The 27943-nt window shown below is 51.8% G+C and overlaps 1 protein-coding gene across 1 annotated transcript; it reads left to right on the top strand.

The window, feature by feature from the left end:
- Window positions 1-1628: 1628 nt before the first annotated feature.
- On the top strand, window positions 1629-27943 carry CTCFL (CCCTC-binding factor like). The gene is made up of 10 exons (XM_044262577.1): window positions 1629-2144; window positions 2688-2898; window positions 7246-7416; window positions 7720-7853; window positions 10426-10546; window positions 11791-11940; window positions 13843-14003; window positions 15750-15932; window positions 23935-24055; window positions 27834-27943. Exons 1-10 carry the CDS (start codon window positions 1629-1631, stop codon window positions 27941-27943), a joined length of 1878 nt encoding a protein of 625 aa, XP_044118512.1.

Here is a 27943-nt window from a genome sequence, read left to right on the forward strand (position 1 = left end):
CTCTCGGCCTGCCTTGTTGCCTACTTGTGATCTCTGTCAAATAAATAAAATCTTTTAAAAAAAAATAAAGGTGAAAACAGAATAGAATGATTCCCTGCAAAGTTGTAAAACCATACCTTAAAAGAAAAAAAGTCAGAGGCGCCTGGGGGGCTTAGTCCGTTTAGCACCTACCTGCCTTCCACTCAGGTCATGATCTCACTGTCCTGGGATGGAAACCGGCATTGGGCTCCCTGCTAAGGGGGAGTCTGCTTCTCCCTCTGCCCCTCACCTAGCTCATGCTCTCTCTCTCTGCCTCTCAAAAATAAACTCTTCCAAAAAATTTAAATTAAAAAAAATTAAAAATAAAATTAATCCGTCAACTGTACATGATTTTAATCACCCCTTAGCTCCAGACTTGTGTTTATTCTGTATCTAGCTAGCGACAACCCAGCTCTTTCTGGACATCACCAAAATTACTGATTTCCATTAAAAAAAACATATTGCGGTGAAATCTGCCCAACAGGCAGGCCCTCCTGCGACCAGTTCGGGCACGAGGTGTGCTCAGGTCTGGCCGCCCACCATCCCCACCCCCGCAGGTGCGCCACTACCCGCTTCCCACCATGTCTCAGCGCCCCATGCAAGTCGGCCCCGCTTCCCTCCTCCTGCATCCCCCCCCTTCAGCCCCCCCGCAGATGCCCCTCTACAAGTTCCTCCACATCCATCTCCCAGGTCTCTGTGCACCCGCCGCAGGTGTCCCCCTATTTCACCTCCATAGCCACCCCTCCCAGGTCTCAGCTCCCCCCAGGGTGCCCATCCCCCCTCAGCTCCCCCATCATCCATTGCCCCCTCTCCCTGGCTCCGCCCCTTGCACGCCGACCCCCCACCTTTCCCGCCCGGCGCTTGCGCACTGCCTCACTTGACCCTCGCCCCCAGGCGGCCCACGAGCAGCAAGCAGTGGCGGGCAGCACGCGGCACGAGGCAGCGGCCACCAAGACCGGGTGGGCTGGGCGCCCAGGCCACGCCTCCCGGGTGAGGGGCCGCCCCAGGGACTAGACTCCAGCCCCCTCCAGAATGCAGGCTGCTCCCACTTGGCGGGTGGGGCCCAGGGGAGAGGTCCCAGGCTTGGCGGGGAGGCATGGGGTCAGGGAGGGGCTGGGAGTGGGGGCGTCCCCAGGCCCAGAGGGTGGGCGTGTGGCATCTGAAGCCTGCTGGGGTAAGTTTGCAGGAGCTGGAGGCTGGAGGCTCACCAGCCGCGTGGTGCAGACGGCGCTGTCTGGAGCTGTGTAATGGTGGAGAGTTTGCCCAGTCTCCACCTTGCTAGTCCTGGTCCTAGCATGTGCATTTGCTGAAAGCCCACTCAGGCCCCAGCTTCCTTGGCCCAGCCTTATGCACTGGCCTAGACCCCGCTGGCGCCCCACCTTGCTAGGCCTGAAATGTGCATTTGCCAAAAGCCTACCCAGGCCCAAACTTAGTAGTTCTAGAATCTTCCGTACTAACTCCTGCCTTTCCCTAAACTCTGTTTAGGCTTTGTTTCATCTAGGCCTAGACGGAATCGACTCCCGGGAGGCCAGGACCTTGTCATGTCTTGGTCCGACCCCCCTGGGCCCTACCGGGACCGCTCTCTGGTTTCTCACACAGGCCACGTCACCATGGCAGAGACTGAGATCTCTGTCCCTTCGGGGCAGTTTACCAAAATCAAAGCACCGGAGCTGGTCCCAGAAGTCCTACTAGAGGAGGAGGAAGACAGAGTATGCAGAGGGAGGGAGCCCCCGGGGCCCGGAGACGGGCAGGCCCTGTGCCCCTACAGGCCCCTCCAGGCCAAGGGGCCGGAGTGCGAGCAGGAGCCGCTGCTCACCACGCAGGAGAGCGAGAAGCACATTCTGACGCTGCAGACGGTGCACTTCTCCGAAGACGTCAGCTGGCTCAGCCCGCAGCCCCAGGACGGCGTGCAGGTGACCGTCCAGCCGGAGGGCGGCGGGCCGCAGCCCCTGCTCTGGCTGGGCGAGGGGGCCCCGCCATGTGTCACCATCAGCCTCCAGGAGGAAGTGTACTCGCTGCAGGAGATGCAGGTAATGGAGCTGCACGTTCTGGAAAGCGGCCTGGCCGGGGCCAGCGAAGAGAGCAAGTTTGTGGTGAGCCTGGCGGAAAGCTCTGGATTGTTGAAGGTAGGGCTGGTGTGAAGCAACAGACCCTGGGAGAGGGGGGGAGGGGGGTTGGCGGGTTGGGAGTTGGCGGGTTCGGTGGGAGGGGAAAGGGGGGGGCAGGTTGGGGGGTGGGGGGGTGGGGGGTGGAGGGTAGGACTCAGACAACTTGAACTTTCTTTCTTGGTTGCCCTTTGTGCATGGTCAGGTAGGGACCAGGGAGCTAGAAGCTGCAGTGTCAGTTACACACAGTGAAAAGGCTGCCCCGGGAAAATCCTGGAAGACCTCCTGCTCTTTTCTAAGAGTTTAAAAAGTCACGCCAAGGAGGACACTACAAGGCGCATTGTGGCTTCAAAAACCAGTGCTCTGTTTCCATCCCTGAGCCCTGGATGCCTAAGAACGATGGCGTCAGCATTGTGAGGCCATAGATGATCTTCTGTGCTGCCTTAATTCTTGTGTTTTTCTCTGTGTTCTGTGGTTTCATGGAGGCAAAGAGTCGAACCGAATGTCACTTAAGAGAGCGCATGTAAGAGGCTCACTTTCATTTGTTAGCTTGAGAAAGGCCAGGACGAGGACCAGCTGCGGGCTGAAGGCAGGTTCGAGCCCCAGGCGGGAGAGCAGCTGTTCCTGGTGGAGGCGACCCCGGGAGATGAAGGAGGAGACGAAATCGTGCTGACCATTTCAAACCTGCACGTGCAAGGACAGGAAGATACGCCCGCATCCGGCCAAGGACACGCTGACAAAGCCGACTCGCCAAAAAAAACAAAAAAGGCGAAGGGTAGGCCAGTTCGTAGCCCAGGAGATGGTGGACACGAGGGGGCCGCCGTTTTTCCTTAGGGGCCCGAGGTGGTGGTTGAGATTTTCTGCGGTTGACTTTGAGTTGCTTTCAAGCTGCCAGGAAATGGGAGAAATGTTGAAGTAATGTTCCAGGTTGTGAATCCATCCCAAAGAGCTGGCGTCTTGGACACGAATGTTTTTAAAGCAGAGTAAAGACGCTCCTGCAATGTTCCGTGTAGGCACAGAGAAGGGGGTCTCTGATCCGCCCCCCGATTGCGGCCCCGGGTGGGGGGGAGTGGCGCAGGCCGGATGGAGGCGAGGGCAAGGGCCGTGGGGCCTGACGAAGGAGTGACGTCCAGAAGGCAGCGGAGGCATCTTGTAAGGAGGGAATGTTTAGGTGAGGAGAGGGAAGAGGACTCGGGGATCCCCGTAAAGGAACCCCGTAAAGACCGGGGATCCCCGCTCCGGGCAGCTGGAAGCGGTCCGTGGGCAGCTCTGGAAGCGCGAGGGTGGGCAGCTCCACGGGAGGGTGCTCCGAGACGGAGATGAGGACAGGATAGGAAGCACCTTGAAGCTTAGTTCGAGTCATACTAAAACTATGCTTGTGTGGCGGCAGCCTACAGCGTGACGACCCTCAAAAATTACCTTTTTTAGCTTTTTGGAAAATACTAGTTTCTCTCTTATTTAAAGCAAGAGAGCTCACCCCCCAAATCTCAGTTTCTAGCTCATTTGTACAAAGTCCTCTCTGGCCACACGTGGCTGTTTCCTCCCAGCAGCAGGTGTCCGGGGCCGGGGGGGGACTCCCGTTTCCAAAGTCACTGCTGCTTCTCCCTTCGTGTGGCTCGAGTCATTCACTCGGGTTCGTGGCCTCTGGCTTCAGTAGGCAGCTGAGTTTGCAATCTTTGCTGTAATGTATATACATTTACATCGTCCTTCCTGTGTATTTAAATCAAGAGATCACGCCCCCGAATTCCCAATCCCCAGCTCGTTTTATTTTTCATCTACTCACGATTGTGTGCAACCATCCCCAATACTTCCAGTCGCTTTTCTGTCCCCCAAAGAAAAGTGAGCCGCAGGGACGCCTGGGTGCCTCAGTGGGTTAAGCGTCTGCCTTTGATTCAGGTCATGATTCCCGGGGTGCTGGGATCGAGCCCCATGTCGGGCTCCCTGCTCCGTGGGGAGTCTGCTTCTCCCTCTGCCTCTGCCCCTCCCGCCTGCTCATGCCCTCTCCAAATAAGTCAACAAATAAAATCTAAAACAGTAAGAGACGTGTACCCACTTAGCAGTCCTCTCTACATGCTTCATTTAAATGGACTCGACTCACACGTACTTGGTCTCAGACACACACGTATGTGGTCGCGGACACACAGAGTTCATGGTCTTCTGTGTCCAGACCTCTTCACTGAGCATCACCAACGCTTCGGTCCTTCGTCCCTGAACGGTCGTGGGTCGTGGGGACACCGCGGGTTTCGTGTACGCGTCTGTCCATCCGTCACCATTTGGGCTGTGTCTGCATCTTAGCCAGCGTGAGTCGGGCTGCTGGGCGCAAGCGTGTACACCTTGCTTGCGCACTGCCCTCCTGTTCTTTGGGACGCGTGTGGAGGAATGGAATGGAATTGCTGGGGTCGGATGATCAGTCTATGTGTCAGTCTCTGTTCAGTTTTTAAGGACTTCCCGGGTCCCCCCGCAGCCGCACCGACTTACACTGCCCCCAGGAGTGCAAGAGGTTCCCGGGCCTCTACACTCTTGCCAACACTTCTTTCCCACTAAAAAAAAAAAAGTTAGAGCCGTCTTAATGGCCATAAAGAGCAACCCATTGTGGCTTTGATTTGCGTTTCCCTGGCGCTAATCATGGCATAGGAAGGTGGTGAGACGTTAACTTCAAGGTGTTCTATTTTCATGTGCTTCTGGCCATTATGGGTTCTCTCTGGAGAAAGGTCTACGGAAATCCTTTGCCCGTTTTTCAGTTTTGCTTCCTTTCACCGCTGCCACAAACACCTCGGATAGGGTGGCTTAGAGGATAGAAGGCGTTCCTTCACGGTCTCAAAGGCTGGAAGTCCGGGATCATGGTGTTGGAAGGCTCTAGGAAGGAAAGCGTTCCAGGCTTTTTCTTAGTTTCTGGCATTGTCACAATCACAGCCTTTTTTTTTTTTTTCACTCATAGATGTGTCACTGGACTCTGCCTCTGTTGTCCCGTAAAATCCTCCCTCCCCCTGTGTGTCTCTCCCTGGGTTTCTTCTCTTCTCCTAAGGGCACCAGTCATCCCCACCCTCATCCAATATGATTATAAGCTTGAGGACATCTGCAGAGACCCTATTTTTGCAAGTAAGGTCACCGTTATGGATATTTGCCATTAGGATTTCAGTGTATCTTCGGGGGGATCACAACTCAACCCATTAACCTTCTGTTTCAAGTTTGTTGGGTGTCGTATCGTGAAAGCCGCTGGAATTTGTGAAGTGCTTTTTCTGAATCTGTTGAGATGATGGTGTTTTTCTTCCCCTTCTTTTTGTTTATATGGTGTGTTGTGCTGATGGGCTATCTGTGTTGAACCATGCTTCCATTCCTGGGATAAATTCCACTTGGTCTCGGTACATAATCCTTTTAATAAACAGGGGTTTGGCTTACTAGTAGTATTCTATTGGAAATTTTCCATTTATATTTATAAACCTTATTGGTCCATAGTTTTCCTTTGCCGACTTTGGCTTCAGTATCTAACACTGTCCTCATGGGATGAATTAGGAACTGCCCTCCTTTTTCGTGTGTGAACTTTGAAAAGGATTGATGTTAATTCTTTAAGCATCTGGTAGAATTCTCCAATGAAGACTTCTGGTCCTGGGAATTTCTTTGTGGGTAGTTTTTTGATTGATGATTCAATCTTTTTATTTGCTAAACATCTATTCAGATTTTCTATTTCTTCTTGAGTCAATGTTGGTAGTTTGTGTGTTTCTAGGAATTTTCCATTTCACTGGGTTATCTGGTTCGTTGGCATACAGTCCTTCAAAGAACTCTCTTATAACCTCTACCCCTGTGTACAGTTGATAGTCCTGTCTCTACTTCCCTTCCTGATTTTGCTTATTTGACTTTTCTCTTTTGCTTCTTGGTTGCAAGTCTCGGTGAAGATTTGTCAGTGATGATCTTTTAAATGAACCCACTTCTGCTGCCATCAGTTCGTTGTTTTCCACCTCACTTATGTCCATTCCAATCTTCATGATTTCTTTCCTGCTGCTAGCTTTCAGCTTGGATTTCTCTTATTTGTTCAGTTCCTCTAGGTGTAATGTTAGGTTATTGATCTGAAATGCTTTTTCTTTTTTAGTGTAGGTGTTTACAGCTAAAAGTTTCCCTATGAGCACTGCTTTGGCTGCACTCTGTAGGCTTTGGTATGTGGTGTTTCTCTTCCATTCGGCTGAGTATTCCACAGTGACTTTGTGATTCCCCCTTTGACCCACTGGTCACTTGCATTGTTTAATTTCCACATGTTTATGAATTTTCCAAATTTTCTTCTTTTATTGATTCTTGATTTCATGTCATCGTGGTCAGAAAGCATATGATTTCTATGCTTTTTTAATTTATTGACTTTTTAAAAAAGATTTTATTTTATTTGAGGGAAAGAGAGAGTGTGTACAAGCAGGGGGCAGGGAGAAGGAAAAACAGACTCTCCGCTGAGTGGGGAGCCCAAGGTGGGGCTCAATCCCAGGACCCTGACATGGAGCTCGATCTCAGGATTCTGAGACCATGACCAAGCCAAAGACAGACAGATGTGCAACCGACTGAGCCACCCAGGCGCCCTTAATTTATCAGTATTTGTTTGGTGGCCTAAAACGTGGTTTTTCCTGAGAAATGTTCTGTATGTACCTGCAAAGAATGTCCGTTGGGCTGTTGTTGAGTCAAGTGTTCCGTAGATATCGGTCATATCTGGTTGATAGCGTTAAATCTTCTGTTTCCTTACTGATACTCTAATTGTCTTCTCTGATGTTGAAGTCTCCCACTGTTACTGAAGTGCTTCTTTCTACACTCAGCTCTGTCCATTTTTGCCTCAGGTATTTTGGGGCTGTGTTATTCGGTGCGTATATGTTTATAATTGTTCCACCTTTGTGATGGATTGGATCTGTTGTTGTATAATCTCCTCGTTTGTCTCTTGTAACAGATTTTGTCTTAAGGTTGCTTGGTCTATTACTAGAGTTGCCCCAGGTCTTCTGAGTGCTGTTTGCATGGAATGTGTTTTGTTGAGTCACCCCATGATGCTTAAAAAAGGATGTGCCAAGTTACTTCAGTGTGTTTCCATGAAATTTGAACATCTCAAGGAAGATTTCTACAAATACACAAACTCTTTATCTTCTTCTCCTTGCAGAAGTAAAGCGAACCTTCCGCTGTGATAGCTGCATGTTCACCTCTTCTAGAATTTCGAGTTTTAATCGTCACATGAAAACCCACAGCGCTGAAAAGCCGCATATGTGTCACCTTTGCCTGAAAGCCTTCCGCACCGTCACTCTTCTGCGGAATCATGTCAATACCCACACAGGTAAACCGGAGGAGAAGGAGATTTCCCATCAAGGATAAGTGTTCATGTTTACGCATGAATGCGAAATCTACCTATTGGCATATTAAAATAACATGTTGAACATTTAGTTTTCCTTCAGTTTTGCCTCAAAACATCAAATGTTACAAAGATTTTTCTCCTAAATGTCTGGGGTATTTGTGATTTAAAGGGCCTCTTCTTAATTTTTAAAGCATTCTGAAACTGAGTCTAATTTATAGGTTATAAGTTCCTCCGAGAACGTGTGGTTGCGTCTTGTTTAATACGATAAACTGTGGGATTTTCCAGGAACCAGGCCCTACAAGTGCGGTGACTGCGACATGGCCTTCGTCACCAGCGGAGAACTGGTCCGACACAGACGCTACAAACACACGCACGAGAAGCCCTTCAAATGTTCCCTGTGCAAGTACGCCAGCGTGGAAGTAAGTCTATTCACATGCTTGAAGCTTCAAGGTGCTCTTAGTAAGAAGTCGACATGAAAGTTAAGTTAACGGTAATAGGATCTCTTACAAAAGTAAGTTTCCCTAAAGGTATTATTCATACAAAATCTATGCAGGAAGTAATACTCGTTCTATTTTCTGGGTGTAATAAAGTTGGAGGGGCGCCTGACTCCGTAGGTCAAGCGTCTGGCTCTTGGTTTTGGCTCAGGTCACGATCTCTTAGTTGGGTGATGGAGCCCTGCTGGGTGTGCAGTCTGCTTAAGATTCTCCGTCTCCCTCTCCCTCTCCACCCAACCCCTCCTTGCGAGTTCTGCACGATCTCGCTCTCAAAAAAAAAAAAAAAAAAGGAAGAAAGAAAGAAAACTGAATTTTTTTCTTTGATTACCAGTTAACAAAAGTACAGTACAAATTTATAAATGAAATTACTTGTACTTGAGAAATGTTTCCCCAATGTGTTAGAAAGTCCTATCTGGTATTATATGGAATTTACTCTATTCTACGAAATCCAAGGGTGTTTGCTCTAACGGAACACAGAACCAATCAGAGTTTTCACTGCAACTTTGGGCCTTTCCTCAGTGGAACCCGGACGGATACGAGGCAACTTGCGGGAAGAATCAGATGTGGCCCATTTCCCCTCTCAGGCACAGGAAGACCACCTTCCTCAAACCTTGGTGGTGTGTTATGGTCCTTTCAACCAGATCGTTTTGTTTATACCTTCCGCGTGGCTCAGCCACGCTCCAAATGAAATGACAGCCGCCTGCGACACTTACTTTGCCAAGCCGGTTCCTTACGAGGAACTGGGAAGGGCTGCGTGGCTCTCCGTTCCATGCACGCTGGGTCCTGGGTCCGAGCCCATCTGGGGACGGATCACACACTTGCGGGGAACGGAGTTAAAGGGGAGGGCTGGGATTTCATACATGACGCAACCCCATTTCGTAAATGAGGGAAGCTCACAGACGGGGTCAGGATTTGGTTCCAAGAATTTTTTTCCCACTATTACTATTTTTAAAAATTATTTGTCATCGGAGTGAAAGGTGGTGGCTGTGTATGGAACACGCAGTGAAGGTTTCAAAGCCCAAAGCTGTCCGAGACTCCGAGACTCAAACCGCCCCCCTTGTTGGTGCCCTGCGGGTTCTCAGCACAAGCTTGCGTGTCGGCAGGGAGCCGTCTTGTCTCATCCACACGCAGCCCGAGGAGCGGTCGGCCTCGATGTAGGGACCCTGGCCACTGCCATTGCCTCTGCCCTCCTGCTCTGTTGCAAGGGGCAGGGGACATTGTAGTCACCTGAGCTCCCCCCGCCCTGTCTCTTGACACTGGGGCCTGCAGGAACATGTCCAAGCTGTGGGCAGATGATGACACCCCTGAAAGCTCGTGAACACCCCTCATCCCTTGCTCCTTTGGGAGCCACGGAGGACAGCTCTGCCCACAGCGGCCTGTGCTGCTCTCTCCACTGACCAAACATTTCCCGCTATAATTGTTAAAATTTTCTCTTTTGCCTTCTCATATACTCGAAGACATCCACTTTGCTTCTAAAATTCTCAGCTGAAGCTCTCCGTTTGCACCTTATTTTCCGTCTGAGTCTTCCGTGGTTCTCGGAATGTTCTCCAGGCTTATGCACGCTCGGCACATACCGGGAGCCAGACCCGGCATAGCTTTCCCGAGATAGAGCCAGGGCCGACACCGGCTCTCTGACGGCGGTCGCTCAAGGGTGGCTGATGGCCCCGTGTTCTGCTGAAGGCAGATAAGGGCCTGCAGTAAGAGCGTACAGGAGAACAGTTCTAAGAGGTGATCAAACAGACAAGAAAAATGATTAAACCAGAGGGAATATGCGGTTTACCTTTTATATAATTGCCTGGGGTGTATAATTAATCAAATTAGAAGTTGTTTCCTTTTACTTAAAAGTTTCTTCTTGGGGCGCCTGCATGGGCTCAGTGGGTTAAGCCTCTGCCTTTGGCTCAGGTCATGATCTCAGGGTCGTGGGATCGAGACCCGCGTCGGGCTCTTTGCTCAGCGGGGAGCCTGCTTCCTCCTCTCTCTCTCTGCCTGCCTCTCTGCCTACTTGTGGTCTTTGTCAAAAAAAAAAAAGTTTCTTTTTTAAAGAAACATAAATACTCATACCATTTAGGGCCCACACAGCCCGTCTCTGTGAAGTGCTTCCCGGGGAGGTTGTTGGTCCATCAAAGACCCTGTTTCAAGGCCCCCGCCTTATTTACGTGAATGTTCATTTTCCGGCCTCTGCGCGCGGATCTCCACCTGCCTCCGAGACGAGAACCCCAGACTTGGGCCTTCCCTTTGTAACGTGCGGTGGGTCTGAGAGTTTCTTGAAATTACTGCTCTTCACCCACCGAGGACCTCAGATGTGCCCATCAGACGGAAAACATCACCCCGGGTGGGGGGAATCAAGTCACGACTGGTTCACCGTGTTGGGCGCTTGCAGTCCTCACGGACATCACGGTCGGAGCGATTTCCAGATCTTCTGTGACGCTGACTCACAGGAGGCGTTCACGACGCGTTAAGTGTTGACCGTCCCCCGTCCCCCTCGTCTGTCTCCCAGGCCAGCAAGCTGAAGCGTCACATCCGCTCGCATACGGGGGAGCGTCCCTTCCAGTGCCTTCTGTGCAGCTACGCCAGCAAGGACACCTACAAGCTGAAGAGGCACATGAGGACACACTCAGGTAGGGCGAGCAGGTTCGGCCCGGCGTCCCCGTGGCACGGGAGCCGGGACAGAACGTTCCTGGTGGTCCGTGGGAGGCACAGATGTCAGAGCCGGCGTCTCCATCCTTTCTGGGGAGTTACGCGGCCCCTCTGTGTGTGCTTAGCCCCGGGGGGCCCACAGGGGGCGGGGAGTGGACCACCGTCCAGTGTCTGCCTCCGGGGCTGCCGTCGAGGATGTCTGTCCCCTGCTTCACTGACCCTCCCGTTGTAAGGCAGAACGGAAAGCATGCTGGTTTCCTCATGCACTTACTTTCCTTTTTAGTTATTTTTCATGGGCCTGTAGTGGACACACACACTCGTTTCAGGGGTACAACAGAGGGACTGTCCGGTCACACACTTTACTCAATGCTCGTCGTAAGTCCCCTTCTGCCCCCGCACAAGCTGACACACACGACGTGAATACGGAACCGCCAACCACACATCCCGAGCCGAGCTGGACATCCCTGTGACCTGTTTATTTTATAATTGAAATTTCATACCCCTTAATCCCCTTCCCCTGTCGGCCGGTCCCTCAACCCCGCTGTCCTTGGCCACCTCCAGTTCTCTGCGTCGATGAGTCTGTTTTGCCCGTTTTGTTCCATAGAGCCCACGTCTAGGAGAAATCCAACGGTGTCTTTCTCTGCCTGAATCTTTCACTTGTGTGACCCCCACTAGGCCCACCCGTGTCATTGCACATGGCAAGATCTCATTCTTCTTTGGTGGCTGAGCAATATCCCATTTTATGTATAAATACATAGACATACGCACCACTTCTTTACTGAACTGTTGTTCAGTAAAGTAGTCAGTTGTCAGTCACATTGCAGGAAACCCAGGGGGCCACGTATCTTTCCAAATCACTAAATACCCAGAAGTGGGACTAGTGGATTAGGTGGTATTTGTAGCCCTTGCTTTATGTATATTCTTTGTACGAAGACTGTGTTTATGTGTATGCCTCAGTTCTGTAGACCAGGGTGGGCACGGGCGGCTGGCGGGGACCAGTAGCTCCCAGATGGTGGGAGAGCCGCCTGTCTGAGCCCCTGTCTACAGGCTGTGCTTGACGTAATGTTCGGGCTCCAGTCGTGTGGCTAAATGTCCAAGGAAGGGGTTGAGACAGGAGCCTCGGGGATGAAAGAACGGCTATCAGCTCCAGGGACCTGTGGAGGGGATCCCGGTTTGCTGGTCGAAGCCACCGTGCAGAGGGTCACTTTTGTCGTCCGTGTCACAGGCGAGAAGCCGTACGAATGCCACGTGTGCCACGCTCGCTTCACCCAGAGTGGCACCTTGAAAATACACATCGTACAGAAGCACAGCGAGAATGTCCCCAAGTACCAGTGTCCGCACTGCGCCACCGTCATCGCAAGGAAGAGTGACCTGCGTGAGTGTCTGGCTTCATGAACTTCCTTTAGGGACGGTACTGGTTGGCTCTTAGGGGGCACAGCCTGGAAACCCGTGGAGCCCTGGCCTGACCATAGGCAGGCTCCTGGTCTGCGGGACTCGCTGCTGAGGAGGGTTTTTTCCCAGCGGTCCTGTGGTGCCATCTAGTGGCGAAATGGCAGAAGTGCAATTCCATGGCTTGTTTCTCGTGGCTCTAAGCCCGTTCACTTCCGGGTACACCTGCTAAGCAGTCGGTCACACGTATGTTAGTTCTTGAAGGACTTCCACCGGTACTGTTTTGTTCCACATTGAGCCTGGTTTTACAGATGGTGGAGGGTCTTCGAGACGGTGGAGGGGCTTCAATGATGGAGGGGCTTAGAGACACAGCGTGAACTGCCCCACGGTCCCCTAAGCTAGGTGGGGCTCAGGTGCCCAGAGCTGGGTGGCCTGACTCTTAAAGTTCTCATGAGTGATACTGTGCGGACCTTTCTTAGACCCCTCCTGTGACCCTAAAACGTTCCGGGAGCTGAGGTTGTGACAGGGAGAACCCAAACAGCCCTCCCCTTAGGGGACTCACGTCAATAAAAGGGGCCAGTCTGTGCCCCGACATCCTTGTCGTGACATGGGACGCCCTCTTCATGGCACGAGACAGTACGGAGCAAGAAAGGGACGCACCGTGAGAGACGCTGAATGCCAGATTTAGGAGTCGGGGTTTGATCCTGCCCCCACGGAAAACGGGGCAGGGCTCAGCAGGGGAGAGACGGTGAGTGATGAGCCTCTCTCCTTCGTTCCGGGAATCCTGGGCTTCCCGCTTTCCCTGATCTCACTTCTCTTGCCAAAGCGTGTAACAAACCGTGATGCTCAGAGCATGTTAGCACAAGTTTAAGTCACGGATTCACCTGGACAACGTCTGGAGATGAGGTGCACAGTTTGAGAACATTTCTGGAAAAGTGAGGGTGGTTTTTTGGAGCCTTAACGTTTTTCTAAAAATCTGGAACGTTCTGTCTACGTTAGTATAGTTACCGGCATGCCACAAAACACAGCCTAGTGGGACTTTTTAGGGCACAAGGGCTACACGTCTGTTCCCAGCACAACAAAATGATGTAGGTTACGCCTCATCTCGGTGGGGGGGGGGGCCCTCCTGGACCCGGTGAGATGCTTTGCGATCTCCAGAAGTCTTCCTGCCTGCCCCTGTCGGGGAGGTCAGGCTCCCCAGTGACTGGGTCAGCACATCACAGGTGGACCTCCTCCAGCTCTCCATTGGGGTTTAGCCTCTCCCCCAAAGGGCCACAGACCACCATGCATGGGACTCAGTTCGATAGAAAGTATTCAGAAGTACGTCTAATCAGACCTCACTGCACGTCCTAGGTCAGTGACAACAGAGGAAGAAAGCAGGGCATCGACTTCTAACAGAACATCTCAATTTTTTTTTTAAGTGAGGTTAGAGAGGTCCTATCTTTGTTATGCAAAACTGCCTTAACATTATCCTGAAAACCCGCCTACACGGTGATCAGGTTCTCAGGGCGCTTGGTTCAGTGACCACATTGGGTCTGCTGTGCCGCAGCTTCCGCGGGACCTCCCTGCCTAGTGCAGGGGTGATCCGTGGACCTGCCAGGACAAGGTGCCTTCTGAGCAGTGCCCAGCATGGAAGGATTTCATTCCCCGGGAGGCAGAAGTCCTGGAGGTCTTCTGGCTGTCACAACTGGGGGAAAAGGATGCTGCTGGTATCTATTGGGTGGAGACCAGCGATGCCGCTGAACTCCCCACAGTGCCCAGGACAGCTCCCCCGAGCAGAAACCAGCTCCCGGGGCCAGCAGTGCTGAGACCGAGAAGCGCTGACACAGGGCTCAGGAGAGCAGCCAGCAGAAATCACACGGTTTTGGCGCCCGCCCTTCTGTTTCAGGTGTCCACCTGCGCAACCTGCACACGTACAAGGCCACAGAGCTGAAGTGTCGCTGCTGCTCCGCGGCCTTCCACGAACGCTACGCCCTCATTCAGCACCAGAAGACTCACAAGAACGAGAAGAGGTTCAAGTGTGAACACTGCAGTTACGCCTGCAAGCAGGTACGAGGTCCCAGGCTATTCGGGGAGGCAGAGGGAGGCCGTGGTGTGTGCAAGACGGGAGCGTTGCAGGCCGTCCTCTGTCACCGTGAAAATACGGAACAGTCGTTCTTTCAGAATAACCAGAGAGCAGCCGTGGGCCAACATGTCCCAGCAACGGTTCTTAAAAGGATGGTTGAGAGGGGCGTCTGGGTGGCTCAGTCGGTGAGGCGTCCGACTCTTGGTTTCGGCTCAGGTCATGATCTCAAGGTCGTGGGATCGAGCCCCAAGTCGGGCTCCACGCTCAGCGAGGTGTCTGCTCGAGAAATCTCTCTTCCTCCGCTCCTTCCTCCCCATGCATGCTTTCTCTTTGCGGTCTCCCGAAACCCGGCGGCAGTGGGGAGGAAAGTGCCCAGCGGGTTGTCCGAGTTGCTAGCCCAACTAGCCTGGACCCCTTCTTCCCTGGACCACTGCTCCCACTTGAAAACACGAGCGACAGACTCGCCTCTTCCGTCTCAGACGTTTGGCAACACTCTGCCCTTTTTCTGAAAGTAAATAAAACGAGTCCGTCACTTCCAGGAAAATGTGTTGCCAAAGATCTGATTTCAGCTGTCAAGAGGAAATACACAATTAGAAATTTGTATTTCCACCACCGGGAGCTTGACAGCTTGCTAACACTGAAGACTTTTCTAACGAGACTGGAGCGATTTTAAGGAAGCATTTCTTCATAGAGCTTCCTGAAATGTGTCAACAGTTGGAAGCTCTGCATAACTCAATAAACTGAGATTTGCCAGATGACCAATCAGTCCACTATTTTACAAAATCATTCATGTAGGTAAAAGATTCCCTCCAAGTACAAGATAGGTCAGTGGACGGGGCTGCAATGGAATACAAACAGGACCGCCTTCCCCATGCGCACTTCCTCTCACCCTCCTCCCGGGACAGGGTCGCTCCGTCCCTCCAGGGCCACACTGTCTGGGAAGGAGGGTGCGAGGAAAGGCCTGTGGGGAACAGAGAACTCATAAGAGAGAGTCTTGGAGAAACACAGTTGAGTTTCAAACAGGAACCTAGAAGTGGGCATGTGTCTCCTCTGCGAGGCCATGGCATTTTAAATAAAACATAAAATGGGTCTTTCGCTTGACTTTGTATGTATTTGTGTCCTGCTTCTCCCAATGATATACTCATCTAAATCTTGGTTAAAAATTCTGGTTATTGGGGCGCCTGGGTGGCTCAGTGGGTTAAGCCGCTGCCTTCGGCTCAGGTCATGATCTCAGGGTCCTGGGATCGGGTCCCGCATCGGGCTCTTGCTCAGCAGGGAGCCTGCTTCCCTCTCTCTCTCTGCCTGCCTCTCCATCTACTTGTGATTTCTCTCTGTCAAATAAATAAATAAAATCTTTTAAAAAAAATTCTGGTTATTTCCTCACTGAGAACAGCTTTGATCACTTTTATGCTTTTAAATAGATAGTAAGATTTGTCCTAGTGATTATCATTTTGCTCCCCAAGGAATGTTCCACCACAGGCCAGGAGGGGCTGTGGGACCTGCTGGGAGCTCGCTGGTGGCCTGGCAGTGGGGATGCGGGCCAGTTTGGTTCCTGGTGGGGCAGGCTTTGCTCCACTCTAGGAACGCCGCCCGGACAGGGTGTGCGCCGCCGTTTTTCCTCACCCTGCGCTGCTCGCTGGGGACGGAGGGGGAAAGTATAAAATAACGTCAAGGATGAAAATGTCTACGTGAGTTGCTCAGCAGCGTGTCTCTCTCGCCTTCCCTCCTAGGAACGTCATATGACCGTTCACATCCGCACCCACACGGGGGAGAAGCCATTCACCTGCCTCTCGTGCAGTAAGTGCTTCCGGCAGAAGCAGTTGCTAAATGCGCACTTCAAGAAATACCACGACGCCAGTTTCATCCCGGCCGTTTACGGATGCCCCAAGTGTGGCAAAGGCTTCTCCCGCTGGGTAAGCTTACTTAAGTCCCAGTAAATCCTCCTCGAAGAGGTTCCTCTGTTTCGCAGGAGCTGAAACTCGGGGAGTTTAAACCCAATTATAGAAACTTGCCAGGGCTGAAGGCAGCGTCTGTCCTGCCTGGGGGAGGTGGTTCTTAGCTTTTCGGAGCCACCGAGCTCTTGAAAATCTTAGGAAAGTGTGGTCTTCCCTTCTGAGGAAAAAAAGACAGTTCTGCAAAGAAAATCTTGCAGATCGTTTTAGGGAATTCTCCTACTCCCCAGAATCGGCAAGGACGCCTGCTTTCGGCGTAACATTTTCACATTGTTCCTGTGAATTAGATTTAGGCTGCTTCACAGAGAGGATGCAGGTTTCAGCACATCTCAGAGACGTTCTTAGAAAAGTGTTGTTGGTAATCCTTTAAGAAATACCTTTTTAAAAAAAAATACCTTTAGTCCTCCATTTATTTATTTTTTGGCGCTGCATTCATGATCTGTCACCATCTAACAAGTTATCTCAAAGCTTAGTGGCTTAAAAAAACAAGAGACGTGTATTACCGCACATTTTCTGTGGGGCAGGAATTTGAGAGGGGCTTGGCTGGGTGGATCTGGCTCAGCATCTCTCATGAGGTTACAGCCTGGTTATTGTCCACGGGGGCCGCCTCATCCAAGCCCTGGCGGGGCCTAAGGCTCCATTTCCAAGATGGCGCCCTCCCCTGGCGGTTGGTAGGAGGCTTAGTTCCTCACCACATGGACCTCTCCATTGGGCTGTTCCTCACCACCCCGAGCAAGGGGGAGAGAGCAAGGGGGAAGCCACTGCGCCCTTTGTCAGCTAGTTTTAAAAGTGACCCATTACCTGTATTCATTAGAAACAAATCAGTAAGTCCAGCCCACATTCAAGAGTGGGGGATGGGGGGTTTTTTTGAAAGGAAGAGTGTGGAAGAATTTGTGGCCTTTGAAAAACCAGCACAGATGATGGACCAGATCCCTAGACCATGTATGTGCTCCTGGCTAGCTTTTGTAAAAGTGTCTGAATGATCTGAAGTTGACCCTGTTCATGGGGAGAAAGCTTTCTCTTTTCCCTTTGTGTGTTTCTGGGTAATTCCAGAGCATTAATACTCAAGTTCAGAATTTCGAATACAAGTAGTGGCAACGCTCCAAACACAGCTGCGTTCATACCGAGTTAACACTGTAAAGAGTCAGCAGTGTAAAGACTCTGCGTTTCAGTGTGAAGAACCAGGAAACAGAGAAAGAATGAGTCTGCCTCATAGAATTCCTCGGAACATACAATCAGAAGTTTTGAAAATTCTTCTTGCATTCAAGAAACTGCATTTGGACTTGCTTCTAGAATACGGGCGTGCCTTGGAAAGAGGGTGGGCTTCGGTTCCACAGTAGAGCACATGTCATGATAAAGGGAGCTGAAGGAATGTTTGGTTTTCCGTTGCACGTGAAAGTTGATGTTGATGCTGTGCTGTGGTCCGTTAAGTATGCAGTGGCATTACGTCTAAAAAAAAGCATAGATCTTAATTTAAAAATACTTTACAGCTAAAAAATGCGAACCATCCTTTGAGCTTTCGGCAAGTTATAATCGCTGATCCCAGATCACCATAACAAACACAAGAACGATGAAAATTTTGAAATGTCATGAGAATCATCAAAGTGTAAACGCTGTCCGTAAACTTGCTCAGTGCAAGACTGCTACGGACTGTCCACTTGTAAAAAAATGCAGTTCCTAAAAGTGCAGTGAAGCAGAGTGTGGTAAACTGAGGTGTGCCTACATAAGAGACCTCTTACAGCTTAAAGATGAAGAGACAAATACCCAGTGAAAAACCAGCAAAGGGCCTAAACAGACATTTCTTCAAACAAGACCTACAAATGGCCTGTGAGCGTGTGAAATGAGGCTTAGCGTTGTTCATTGCTTGGGAAATGCAGAGCAGAATCACAGTGGGAACACATACGGCCAGCCTTGAGGGGTCTACAGTCAAAGGAGACAGATGACAAAAGGTGTGAAAAAAATCAAATCCCTCTTATAGCCCTGGTGGGATTTGAAAATGGTGACGCCACCTTGGAAGACAGTCGCCATTTCCCCAAAAGTGAAACATAAAGTTAGCATACGATTCAGCCGTTCCACTCCTAAGCGTATGCTAAAAAGAACTGAAAACACAGGACCACACAGAAACTTGTACACAAAATTCATAGCCGTATCATTCACAAACAACCCCAAAAAGTGGAAACTACCGGCATGTGCATCGACTGATGAATGGACAGAACACTGTACATCCATGCAGTGGAATATTACACAGCCATGAAAAGGAATGAGGTACATATGCACCTGATAACGTGGTGAACTTTAAAAGAAGCCATATATTCTATGATTCCCTTTCTAGGAAATGTCCAGAATATTCAGAGACAGAAAGTAGCTTAGTGGTTGCCAGGGGCTGGGGGAGGGAACATGGAGAGTGACCCTTAAGGGCTTAGGGTTTCTTTCGGAAATGTTCTCAGATTGATGGTGGTGACGGTTTTACAACGCTAGGAATAAACCATTGAGTTACACAACTTAAGTAGATTACTTGTACGGTGTATGAATTAAATCTCAATAAAACTATTAAAAAATTAATCCATTTTCGGTTCCATTTGGAAGTTTCCACTCTGTCCTGACAACAAGTAAACACCTGAATAGATTGAAAAATTAACTCCTGTAGGATCTGTAGGAGAGGGGAGGACACGGGGCCAAGCGCCGGCCCGGAGAATGGAGACAGACAGGTGAACACAGTCGAGGCCGCCCAGAGCGGGGACTCCCGGGCAGAGGCCTCCACGGGAACCAGCGCAGGGGCAGGGAGACCTGAACGGTGACTGAGGACTTGCTGGAGGCTCAGGGGACCATCTGAGAGTTAGAAACTGCAGCCGCGCTCACAGGGGCCCCACAGCACTGCGAGTCTTACCACCAGGAGCCCGACCAGGCTCCCACAGTGAACAATCAGAAAAAGAATCCGCTTCTGCTTCCTTCCAGCAGGAAGGAGGGGAGGAAGGGATCTGAAACACCCCAGAACATTCTATTCTCCTTACCAAGGTCTCCCTCTGGGGAAACCAGCTCACCAGAGCCTCACCCACTGGGATATCACCCGAGCTAAGTGCCCTGGCAGAAGGGAGACCCCCGACTCCAGCCCACGAGAGCCATCGGGTCGCACCTGAGGTGGAAAATAAAGCCAAGAAACTTGTGAGGTTCACGGTCCAGAGGCTCGGTTCACGGACACAGGGAGACCTGCTCACGGGCTACAGAACACGCCCCTCCCCCACCTCCCCTCCGCTTACCAAAGCCCTGTTTACAGCAGCTCCTTTCCCCTGGGGCATCAAGTCCAGCTATCAGGAAAGCATTACAAGGCATCCCCCCCAAAAAAGTCACAATCTGGAGAGACAGAACAGCAGGCAGGGGTGTCAGAACCACCTGGAATTTAAAACAGCCGGAAGAACACGCTGAGGGCGCGCGTGGATAAAGTCGACAGCACACGAGACCGGGCGAGCAGCGAGAGCTGAGCAGAGAGGGGCGCCTGGGGGGCTCAGTGGGGTAAAGCCTCTGCCTTCGGCTGAGGTCATGATCCCAGGGTCCTGGGATCGAGCCCGCATCGGGCTCTCTGCTCAGCAGGAAGCCTGCTTCCTCCTCTCTCTCTGCCTGCCTCTCTGCCTACTTGTGATCTCTCTCTGTCAAATAAATAAATAAAATCTTTAAAAAAAAAAAAAAAGTGAGCAGAGAGAGAGAAATTCTATGAAAGACCCGCGAAGATTTGCTACAATGGAGAAGAAAAATGCTCTGATGAATGAGATCAAAGGAAGACCTTATAAAGAGAGAAGAACGGGCCATGTTTATGGATAAGAAAACAATGTCCCAGTGTCAGTCCTTTAGAACTTGATCTACAGATTCATGCGATTCCTTTCAAAACCCCCGCGCTTTAGGGACACCCAGTGGCTTAGTCAGGTGAGCGGCTCTTGACGTCGGCTCGGGTCGTGATCTCAGGGTCCCGGGAATCCGTGCTCAGCGGGGACCCTGCTTGAGAGTCTCCCCCCGACCCTGCCCCTCCCGTGTCCTCCCAAAATAAATAAATCTTAAAAAAAAAAAATCTCAGCACATTATTTTGCCAATACCAACAGAATCGTTTTAGATTTACGTGGGGAAACAAAAAAACGAGCATCGCCAACGCAGGACCTAAGGAGAACTAAGCTACAGACGGATCTGCCCGCCTTCAAGATCACCGTGAAGCCGGAGTGATCAGGGCACTGTGTGCCGGTGACAGAACAGACACACACGTCCGTGGGACAGAGAGCCCAGACACAGACCCACACCTCCCGCCCGCTGAGATCTCCAACAAAGGAGCAAAGACAGCGCTATGGGGAAAATACCATCTTTTCAGCTGACGGTGCAGGAAGAACTCGAATCTGCATGAAAAAAAATCCAGAAAGAGACCTGACACCCTTCCCCAAAATTAATTCAAAATGGATCGCAGACCAAAATGTCAAATGCAAAACTATAAAACTTCTGAAGATAACAAGAGAAAATCGAGGGTAGGGTGGGGACTTTTCAGAGATGACACCAAAGGCGCCATCCATGACAGAAATCTTGCGGAAGCCGGCCTTCACTAAGATGCATGACCTCTGACTTAAGAAGACCAGCTCTAGACAGGGAGGAAAGTTGTGCAGAATTCACATCGATACAGGATGGAGATCCAGAATGCACAAAGAACTCTTAAAACACAACCCTAAGGGGCGCCTGAGTGGCTCAGTGGGTTAAAGCCTCTGCCTTCGGCTCAGGTCATGATCCCAGGGTCCTGGGATCGAGCCCCTCAGGCTCTTTGCTCAGCGGGGAGCCTGCTTCATCCTCTCTCTCTCTGCCTGCCTCTCTGCCTACTTATGATCTCTGTCTGTCAAATAAATAAAATCTTAAAAAAAAAAAAACGCACAACCCTAAGAAAACACACAACCCAATTAAAAAATGGGCAAGTACTTTCACAGGCGCTTCACCAAAGGTGTATGGGTGTGAAGTAAGTGCATGAGACCTGCTCCACGTCATATATCATTCGGAAATGCACGTAAAACAAGACCCCATCACACACCTATCAAAAATGGCTCACATCCAGAGCGCTGAGGACAGCAGCCACTGGCCCGGACGGGGAGCAGCAGGTGTGCGTGGGCCTTGCCGGTGGGCGTGCAAAATGGCGCAGTCATTTTGGAAGACAGTTTGGTGATTTCTTCTAAATTTAACGAACTCTTACCATACCGTGCAGCAGTCACACTCCTGTTCGCCCAAAGGAGTAGAGAACTTACATCCACATAAAAACCTGTTCCCGTTTGTCTATAGCTGCTTTATTCATAATCTCCCAAAGCTGGAAGCAACGAGGACGTTCTTCAGCAGGTGAGTGGATAAACGGGTCCATCCAGACAATGGAAGAGTATTCGAGGCTGCAAAGAAATGAGCCACCAGGGCGCCTGGGTGGCTCAGTGGGTTAAGCTGCTGCCTTCGGCTCAGGTCATGATCTCAGGGTCCTGGGATCGAGTCCCGCATCAGGCTCTCTGCTCAGCAGGGAGCCTGCTTCCTCCTCTCTCTCTCTCTGCCTACTTGTGATCTCTTTCTGTCAAATAAATAAATAAAATCTTTAAAAAAAAAAAAAAGAAAAGGAAAGAAATGAGCCACCAAACCTTGCAGACATGGAGAAAAACTTAAACGCTTACTACTAAGGGAAAAGGGCTCGCACTCTACGGTTCCAACTGTAGGGCATTCTGGAAAAGGCAGAACAATGGACACAGTAACAAGACAGTGGTTTCCATGGATTGGGAGGAAGGGATGAGCCGGTGGAACGGGGGAGTCTGAGGGCAGCCCAGCTCATCTGTGGGTGCGGAATGATGGACACGGTCATCGGACATCTTCCGCACCCACGGAACGAACGACACCGAGCGTGAACCCCGGAGTAAACCGCGGGCTTTGGGCGACTTTGATGTGGGCACGTAGGTTCATCGGTTGTAACAAAAGTAGCCCCCATTCTGGTGGGGGCGCGGATCGTGGGGGAGGCTGCGCGTGTGTGGGGGCAGGGAGCATAAGGGAAATCTTATTATGCCTCCCTCTCCGTTACGCTCTGAACCTAAAACGGCCCTAAAATATGAGGTCTTTAAAAATAAATATGTACCTATCTGGATACTTGAATCCAATTTAATTTTTAGCAAGTACATCCTTCACCAGCTGCCACTCCTCATCACGCAGCGGTTTCCACACCAGAATTTGTCATAGGGCTGTGGGCGTCCTTCCGCCCCAGTGAGGAACCCAGCTCTGGACTTCAAATGGCGGGTCCCTCCTCTCTTGAGAAACAGTCCTCTGACACGGCTGTCTGTCCTATCACTCTGCCCCGAGTCCTAAATAACCTCGTTGTCCTCTTGGTTTATTTAATATCTTAGCGCACTTACCTTGTAGGAGCTCGGTGTGGTTTTGGTTGTTCATTACTCCAAAGCCGACATCCAGAGCCACCGGCCATGAGGTTCGTGGATTGGGAGGGAGCCTGTGTGTTTGTGGACACAAGCACGGGCTTTGCTGGGGAAGAGGACACGGCGATCGTCATATCCTCCAAAGAATCCTTGGTCCCAGAAGGCTTCGTTTGTGCAGAATCAGCATCTAAGTCAGGGACTGGCAAAATTTCTCCTGTAGGGGCCAGGAAGTAATGTTCTCAGCTTCGCAAACCGGTTTCTGACCCAGCTACCACTGTAACAGAAAAACATCCACAGACGGACAATTCATAAATGAATAGACATGGCAGTGTTCCAGAAAATTTCATATATATATATACATATACATATACATATACATATATATCTTTTATTTCTTTAAGAGCAAGAGAGAGAGAGAGCAGAAGCGGGGGGGGGGCAGCAGAGGCAAAGGAAGAAGCAGGCTCCCCGTTGAGCAGGGAGCCCGATTCGGGACTTGATCCCAGGACCCCGGGATCATGACCTGAGCCAAAGGCGACACTTACCGCACTGAGCCACCCAGGCACCCCCAGAAAACTTGTTTTTCAAAAACAGTTGGCCGACTGGATTTGACCCTTGGGCCATCGTCTCCCAACCCAAAATGGAAGACGTTTCAATAACCCGCACCAACCCTCTCCTCTTGCACATGAGTCCTTCCCCTTCTACCCATAAAATCCAGGACAGTCCGGCAGAGCACCATCCTGAAGCCGGGGTCGGGGGAGTCACCGGCAAGTGGACTTCCCTGTCACCAGGATCTCACTTTCCATGTGAACTTCCCAAACAGTGAAAGATTTCTAGCTGACGTCATTGTGGGTGTTCCTGTGTGAGAATGCACCGTTCATAGTCTTGACCGGGAAACCTGTGGCTTCCCTCTTGATTCTGAGTGTCGTGTGTACGTTCAGTAACTCCACGCACGGTCGGTCGGGAGAGAGCCTGGCGGGGCAGTGGCACCCACATGGGGTGTGACGGATTTTCTCAAAACGGACAGTCTGTTCAGTTTCTGGTTCCACATCAAGCCTCGCTTGGGAGAGTAGACAGATTCCAGAAGAATAAATGTCTTCTCATGGACTTCTATATATATTTATAAATATACAGATTTTATAAATATATATATATATATTAAATAAGCTCACTTTTGGCTAGACCTAAACACAACAGAGGGGTCCCCTTTTTTAAAAGCCACCTTTTTTGTACAAGAATAGACCAGGCATTGTCAGTTAAGCTTCCCACTCTTGATTTTGGCTCAGGTCGTGATCCCAGGGTCATGGGATCGAGTCCCGTGTCGTGTCCGCTTGTCCCTCTCTTTCCGCTCCTCTCCCCACTCGCACGCACTTGCTCGCTCTCTCAATGTAGAGTAAATAAGTACCAAGAAAGGAAGGAAGGAAGGAAGGATGAATGAATGAATGAACATACCCGGCGCACGTTTCCCTTCTTTCCAATGGCTAGGACTTGACCCGTGGGATTCTACATGGCATTCTGTCCGTGCTGCTGACCCGCTATGTTCGTTCCTCCAACAGAGTAACATGCAGAGACACTCGGCGAAGTGTGGCGCGGGGCCAGGAAAGCCGGCTGCCTCGGGGAAAGTGAGAAGAACCAAGAGAAAGCTGGCCGTCCGGAAAGAAGCAGTCCAGGAAGACGGTAACTCTTTTTCAACAACCTCGGTTCTAATCTGAGCGATTTTCTTGGGATCACGGCCTGGGCGCTGAGTGTTACGGTGCAGGGGACGCACCAGTGTGTGCTGGGCCCACTCTGTGGCCTCCCCCACCACCTCAGGCAGGTTCTGAGCTCCGTTTTGCACCCCTCCCGGCCAGGGGTGGGAGTGGTCCCTGGCCCAGTGGGCGCAGTGTCTCCTGCACCTATTTGAGCTGCAGAGCGCCCCCTGGTGGACTCCACACACCCGTCAGGGGGTCTCCTGGCGGGACCGGCTCCCTAAGCGGAAGGCTGCCCCCTCTTAAGCCAGCGGGCTGTTGCCTGAACCTGGCAGGTGCCGTGTAAAGGTCCTGGGGCTGCTGTGGCGGTGGCCACAAACTGAGTGGCTTTAGAGCAACAGAGGCTCACTCTCTCTTAGCTCTGGGGCCTGGAAGTCCTAACTCAGGGTGTCAGAAGAGCTTGTGCTCCCTCTGAAGGTTCTGGGGAGATGCTCTCCTGCCTCTTCCTGCTGGTGGCTCCAGGCTTCTCTTGGCTTGTGGACACCTCACTCCAGCCTTCCTCCCTCTCTGTTTCTCCTCTTCTTTCCAAGGATGCTTGTCCCTGGATGTAGTGCCTGAAAAATCTGGGATGATCTCGTCTTGAGACCCTTAACCTAATTAGATCGTCACAGACCTTTGTTTCACATGAGGTTACGGTCACAGGTTTGGGGGGTTAGGATGTGGACCTCTGTCCTTTGGGGCCACTGTGGGCATCACAGTCTTTATCGCTGGCCTCAGGGGAGCAGACGTGGGTTCCCAGGTTAGAGCAAAAAGGGCCTATGTGCCGTCTTCCCTGTGAAAGGTTCTGTTCCACGAGGGGACAGACCTAACTCTTACGGACGCAATCTCTTACGTTCTCCATTCCTGTCCTACGAGTCTTTGAACTGAAGTGCATGGCCGGAAACCACACGACCATACGGCGAAAACGAACAGAACAGGACATCCTCGCTCTTAAATCCCCTATGTCTGGATCCCAGCCCCAGTCCTTGACGTGAATGCTCCTCTGGGTAGCAGACAGCCTGTTTCTTGCTTCTGAGCTGCCAGATAAAATCAGGGCTGCCCAGCTAACTTTGAATTTCGGATGAGCAACGGATACTTCTTTAGGGTGAGTATATCCCACGGGGTATCTGAGATCTGCTCGCACTGACCAGTCCCCGTGCTTGGCAGGCGGGTGGTCGGACTGGAGTTCTTCTGGACGGGGCACTACGAGCTGTTCAGACCTTCCTCCACATTCCCGCGTCTTGCCACCCAGGACGGAGCTGGGACCCGAGTTCCGGCCGTCCTCCCACAGCTCCCCGGCTTCTCCGTCCGCAGGCACAGGCTTGCAGGGTACACTCGGAAGAGAGATGAGCGCCCCAGGACAGATCTAAAAATGACGGAGCCAGCCTGGACCAGATTTGTCTTTTCACTGACGATGTCCTAAAACACCACTTTCCATGGTTTTCTGGAGGAGTCTCCCCACCCCCACACCACCCCGGCCCCCATCTGAGGTCTGAGCCCCCATGGGGACTCTGCCTGCCACCCGCCTCCCTGTTCTACCTCCTCGTGTCCCCTCCCCCGTCCGCCAGCCTGTCGCTCACACCCAGCCTGCCCCCACCTGCCCGTCTTGAGCACACTCAGGTGTCCTAAGGAAAAATGAAGCCCGCATGACGCCCAACCTTCCTGGCCCATGAAACTCCCATCACGTTCACGGTGGGCTCACTCCTGCGCCTCCCGGGCCCCTGCATCTGCCCCTCACACCACAGAGGTCCCCTGAGATTCCCTGCTAACACATCCCACTGGCCTCTCCCTGCTCTGCAGCCGGGGCACCGCTGACGGGTCACCCTCTTCTTGACCCGGTCCCCTCCTGCTTGCTCCACGTGCCTTCGTCCTCCTGGTGTGTTCCCGCTCCCCCAGGCACCTCCACTTCTCTCCTCCTCCTACCCACCCCTGCTCCTACCTCGCCTCGCGTCCACAGCTGCATCACCGCCACGCCTCTATCACTTCCGCACCTGCGCCCGTGTCTGCACCTGCGCCCGTGTCCGCACCTGCGCCCCCTCCCCCACCTGCGTGCACAACCCTCACCCTCTCCCGCAGCAAGTCCCTGGTGATCTGGAACGGCAGCCCCTGTGCAGCCTCCCCAGGCCGGGAGCAACTATTCCGTTGCCTGGCGAGCATCCCCTCTCTGTGGTCCCCAACGGGGTCACTGTCCTTCACACCCTCAGCCTCGTTCTCTCCTGCCACCCTGCTCTGTGCTGGTGTTTGAGGTCGCGACACACTGGCAGTGCCCTCGCCCACTTCTCAAGACCACAGACGTGGGACCGGGTCCACCCTGTCTCCCCAAGATGTCCGGAACCTCATCTCAGTGACTGTCCCCTCTGTCCCCGCTACCCATCATCGACCACCTCAACCCCTTCCTGTGCACTCAGCGTTCTGAAGACCCGGACTCTGGGCCTGGCTCGCTGCTCCCACCGTCTAGGCCCCCAATCAAACTGCTCCCCCAATTCCAGCCAGGCCAGACTCCCCCTTTCCTTTGCCTGGAATTCCTGCTGACTCCCCCCATGGATCCCCAAGATCTCACCTTTGGATCCCGGAGATCTCGGGATCTGACCCCGACCAGGTCAGCCCCACCCCACGGACAGCCCAGGACTGTGCCCCTGCTTTGCACATCCCCACCTGGTACTCAGCGACACGCCGTCTGTCTGATTGTTTACCAAGCGCCAGCTCTCACCTGCGCCGAGCTCCCCTAAGGCAGCGTGGCCCATGAGCCCACACCAGGCCTGGCATTGGCAGGGCTCATTCATTCCCACTTAACCAAACAGGCAAATACCGAACCCAGCCCTTTATCGGAGAAGAGAAACAGGTGAGACCCAACTCAAATCTTTGCACCACTTTAAAGAGATCCAGGGACCAGGTTTCCGGGATTCACACTCCGTGTTGGACTCCAGATTGTCCATATAAATGTGTGACTTCTTGGCTGGACACCTGCTGACTCTCTTGACACCTAAATGCAGTATTTTCTTTGGATCATCTATTCAAGCCTCTAAAAGCCTTTGGCCAACTTCTCTCTTCACCAGAAGATCAAATAATTGGAGAAGAAGGGTCTTTGAAAATGTCACCCTTGGTTGGTGACCTGCTGGCCGTGAAGCAGAGCTCAAGTGCACCTGCTTCCACGCTGGCCGTGGCCTTTGTGGCTGGGTGGCAGCTCCTTGCCTGTGTCAACGCTGACCTTCCTGGACGCTGACCCTGAACTAAATGAGAACAAAATCAGAGGGATGAGAAGTGGGTCCGCACCGACAGCCTCTCCCGTGGGGCCTCATGCTGGCGTTTGAAACAGGAGCATCGCCCAGACCTGGTCGTGAAGGGCACGCAGAGCACTGCCCGCCCTGGACGCTCGCCTTCCAGAAGGGCAGAAATGGGAAGGCCCTCATAGGTTTAAAAAGGGACAGTGATAAAAATGGGCATATTAAAACATGTCTCGTATTTTGGATGGTCAGCTCCTTAAGCAAAGGATGAATGGAACATGTGACCCGGTTTATAGTAGCAAAAAATACTTGATTTGCATTCCAGGGGTTTTTAACCTGTTTTATCTGGATGGTGGTCTGGCTTCTACTTTGCCGTGCTGGTGGGTCAGCTGTAGGTCACCCGGCCTTTCGGGGTAGGTCTCTACAAGTCCAAGTTCCTTTGCGTACGCAAGACCCGGTCTGAGTGCTCTCCCCCCGCCCCCCCCCCCCCCCCCCCCGCCCCAGAATGCTTCAGGAAACCACAAGCAAACCCACCTTCAGACAACCTTGAACCAACAGGTGAAGCCCCGGTGAGCGCAGGTTCTGTGTCGGCCCTTCTCGTGGGCAGCCAGTGA

The sequence above is a fragment of the Neovison vison genome, chromosome 8, assembly GCF_020171115.1.
Source record: "Neovison vison isolate M4711 chromosome 8, ASM_NN_V1, whole genome shotgun sequence".
Lineage (NCBI taxonomy): Eukaryota > Metazoa > Chordata > Mammalia > Carnivora > Mustelidae > Neogale > Neogale vison.